General features: G+C 52.3%; 1 protein-coding gene across 1 annotated transcript; it reads right to left on the bottom strand.

The window, feature by feature from the left end:
• Positions 1-206: 206 nt before the first annotated feature.
• On the bottom strand, positions 207-3,308 carry LOC119338020 (zinc transporter 10-like). Its single transcript, XM_037610308.1, has 5 exons — positions 3,159-3,308; positions 2,917-2,971; positions 2,081-2,808; positions 1,115-1,264; positions 207-1,000 (listed from the first exon to the last, which is right to left on the bottom strand). The coding sequence occupies exons 1-5, from the start codon at positions 3,171-3,173 to the stop codon at positions 695-697; spliced, it is 1,254 nt and encodes a 417-aa protein (XP_037466205.1). The 5' UTR covers positions 3,174-3,308; the 3' UTR covers positions 207-694.
• Between the last annotated feature and the right edge of the window lie 408 nt (positions 3,309-3,716).

A 3,716-nucleotide genomic window follows, 5' to 3' on the forward strand; every position in this document is an offset into this window, starting at 1 on the left:
CATCCGGAAAAATCTACATTATTATAAGTAGAGACATAGATGAATGAACTGTATTTCGACAAAATTAATCATGGTGTACAAATGAATCTGCAGTCCAGCAACAACAGTATCAACGAACTGCTTCAATTACAAAAAAAGAATAAAGGATAAAGAATTTCTGCTGCATCATATTCAATCTTCGTATGATTGGTATTTAAGTTGAGAAAGATCAGTAACCTTTATTCCATATATACAACCAAAATAGTGCTAACAGGTGCGGCAAAAGAGTCAGGCGTGAGTTCATAACCATCCTAATTTCAAACAGCACCTGCGATTGTATTCGAACAGTTGAAGCGAGTTTCAGAAGATCCACATTGATGTATGTGCAAGATTATACTTGAGAACAGACAAGGCCTCTTATCTAACACCGAGGATGAACTGTACATCTGCAAAGACTGGTGGGACTCGTAAACTCTTTATTCCCTAACTAACTTGTCCCAATTCTGTACCACCACAATGTACCCCAAAGAGGGACTTCCTTTTCTATGAGCAAAAGAGGACGTTACACGGCCCAGCACCATGGAAGAACAAACAAAAGAATGGACAGCGAAAGGAAAAGCCTCCCATCTTACTCAGTTACTGGTAGCTAGGCAACAAGTCGTAGTGCATTGATCGCCAAGCAGCCTGTCCCAAGCTTCAATAATCCTCACTGGCACTAAGCCCAGATAGCCAGTGATGACATGGCAATAGCCCCGACAAACAAGGCAACGTATGAGCACACTTGCAGCCTCGGATTGCAGCTCATCCTCCGGCTCAGGAAATCAGCAGCAATGAGATCCACTAATGCCATATAGATCAGTATACCAGATGACATTGAATCCAGAATGCCTTCCACCACCAATGCCCTGGGGCTGTTGGCGTTGTAGAACGACGCGATCCCCGCCCCCACGGTGATCCCAGCAGGTGTTGTGATAGCAAAGAAGAAAGCCATCAGGAGTGCAGAGAAATTCTTGAACTGCGCCTGCATTTGTTCATAGAGTGTGTTGAATTGATGCAATTAACATGAAGGGGACATGAGTGCTAACTTCGAGTGAGGAACTGTTAACCATAGAGCAAAAATGAAGTGGATATTAACCTCAGAAATGCAGCCACCCAAGGCAAAACCCTCGAAGAACTGGTGGAAGGAGAGGGCGGCAACAAGAGGTTTAATGGTACATGGGCTTTGCGAAACGCCCAAGGATAGCCCGATGATCACCGAATGAGATACAATCCCCATCTCCAGAATCTTGTTGAGAATACAGAAAATCATTATTCGGTATACTTCACAAATACACTACTGAAAACATCAATGCAAGAGACTACATTTTGTATCTTTGGTCGTCTGTGCAGTTGTACTGACATTTTTCAGATATAACTTAGCAAAGGAAATTTCACTAACCAGAACTCAAACATACGGGACAGAGAGCACTCCAATAGCTCCTGTAAAAGTGATTTTACCGGGGTGCCCGTATAATTTAGGGGAAGTTGTTTTGTGAGGTCTTTTCTCTGTTCCCGTAAACATCTTCCCCTAAAATGTGTTTTTCTCTATTTCCCATTAAACAAGCATACAAATGGCACATACATGTACTCCCTCCGTCCGGAAAAGGTTGTCCCTCAAATGGATGTATCTAGCACTAACTTGGTGCTAGATACTACATCCATTTGAAAGACAAGCTTGGGACAAGTTTTTTCGGACGGAGGGACTATATACTATCATCATAATAATTCAAACAATGTTATTTCTGACACACATACTTCATACTAATTTCAAATTCACAATTTACGAAATATGATTTGAAAGTCAAATTCAAACATAACAAATTCAGTCAATAATCCAAAGTAGATATAAGAAACTGTTCAAACACGGGGATGTACTATGTGTTTACAAAGCTACTGCATAGAACGGTAGTAATAATACTATGATTTTGCGAATTTTAAGTTGTCTGATCTAGCGATCTTTGGGATAATTGGATTCAAAAATGTACTGTATAAAAGATGTCACTTGTGTTTAAGTAGAAGTTTGTCGCCCTAAGAACTGGCAACAACATTAAATTGTCCGTACCTGCGAGACAACCACATGATGAGCTTGGGACGGCCTCTCCTCGCTGCCATGCCCATGGTCATGGCCATGGCCCTGGGCGTGGGCGTGTGCATGGGCGTCGTACACGGCTCCACCATCGCACGCGTCATGGCCATGCGCATGGCTGTGCTGGTGCGCCGCCGCGTGCGCGCGCATGCCCACGATGTGCATGGCGTCCTGCTTCTCGTCGTCGCTGCTCATCGCGGCGGCAGCCATCCCTGCGAGCGCGCCGTCCTCGAGCAGCGCCGTGGTGTCGTCACGCGCGGCTGTGGCCGCGGCGGCAGCGGCCTCCTCGCCGTGCCTGCGCTCGTAGAAGCGGGTGCCGACGAACTCCATGACGAGCGTGCCCAGCGCGGCGAGCATGGCGATGAAGCCCGGGAAGGGGAACCGGCGCCACGGCATGGCCGGGAGGCACGGGTCGGCGAACTTCTCCTCGGCGTCGTGCATCATGTGCACGAACCCCGTGGCGAGGATGACCCCCGCCGCGAACGCCTTGGCGAGCACGAACGTCCCGCCGCCGGAGGACCCGCCCTCGCCGCCGCCGCCGCCGCCGCGCCGCCTCCGGCCGACGAGCGGGATGGCGACGCCGACCGCGCCGGCGATGAGGATGGCGGCGACGGCCACCATCTTGAGCCTTAGCGCGGCAGCCTCGTCGCGGCACTCCTCGTCGTCGCCCGCCCCCTCCTCGCAGCTCGCCGCGGAGACCGACGCTGCCATCGCCGACGACCAAGCGGTGCCCCGCCCCGTCAGAATTTCGAGCTCGATAATGGGTTTAGGCAGGAAATAACCATAAATAGCCCCTTAATCAGCATACGTACCTGCGAATTGGTGTAGGTGGGCGCGGAGGTGGGGGACGTAGTACGACTCCGTCTCCTGCCATTAGAGGAACGGAAGAACCGAATGATTAACGAATTTCTTCACACAATTCAGCGCTGTGTAGTAGAACAACGCGGCAGCAGGACAAACAAGCAGGGAATTCTGAACGCCATGGCTACCGCTGTGAAGAAGAAGAAGAAGAAGAAGAAGAGAGAGAGGACGGACGGCAGGGGAAGGCGCTCACCTCGAAGAACGCCATGGCTGCCGCGGGCAACGGAATAATCCACTCTCCAGAACAGTCGACGGATTATTCGATCCGATTTCGAGGAATGAAATTAAACCAATTTATCACCGCGCGGCGCGCCTGCTGCATGCGGCGGGGAGCAGACACATGCGATGCGTCGCCACATCGGCGCGCGGGGGCCCCCACCACGGGAGAGGGTGTCGTCATCCCCGAGCCGCCGCCGTCGGTTGGGGGATCTTACGGGCCCCGGCGGGCCAGCGCCGCGGATGGGCCCGGTCGGGCGTGCGTGCGAGCGGGTCCTGCGGGCCCAGCCGTCAGTGGGACGCCGCGGAGGGGGCCGGTCAGGCGTGCGGGGTGGCGGGCGTGGGGGGCGTTATCAGTGGCTCGCGCGGGCCGGCATTTCGTTACGGTGGACGCGGGCAAGTGGACGTGGAGGTACGACGATGTCGACACTATGGCGCCCGCGCCCGTGCCGCCGGACGGGCGGTCGTTGTGGGCGGCATGATCTACGCCCGGATTGCCAACTGCGATCTCGCCTTGGCTCTACACGCTACGAAT

This window comes from Triticum dicoccoides, chromosome 7B (genome assembly GCF_002162155.2).
Source record: "Triticum dicoccoides isolate Atlit2015 ecotype Zavitan chromosome 7B, WEW_v2.0, whole genome shotgun sequence".
Classification (NCBI taxonomy): Eukaryota; Viridiplantae; Streptophyta; class Magnoliopsida; order Poales; family Poaceae; genus Triticum; species Triticum dicoccoides.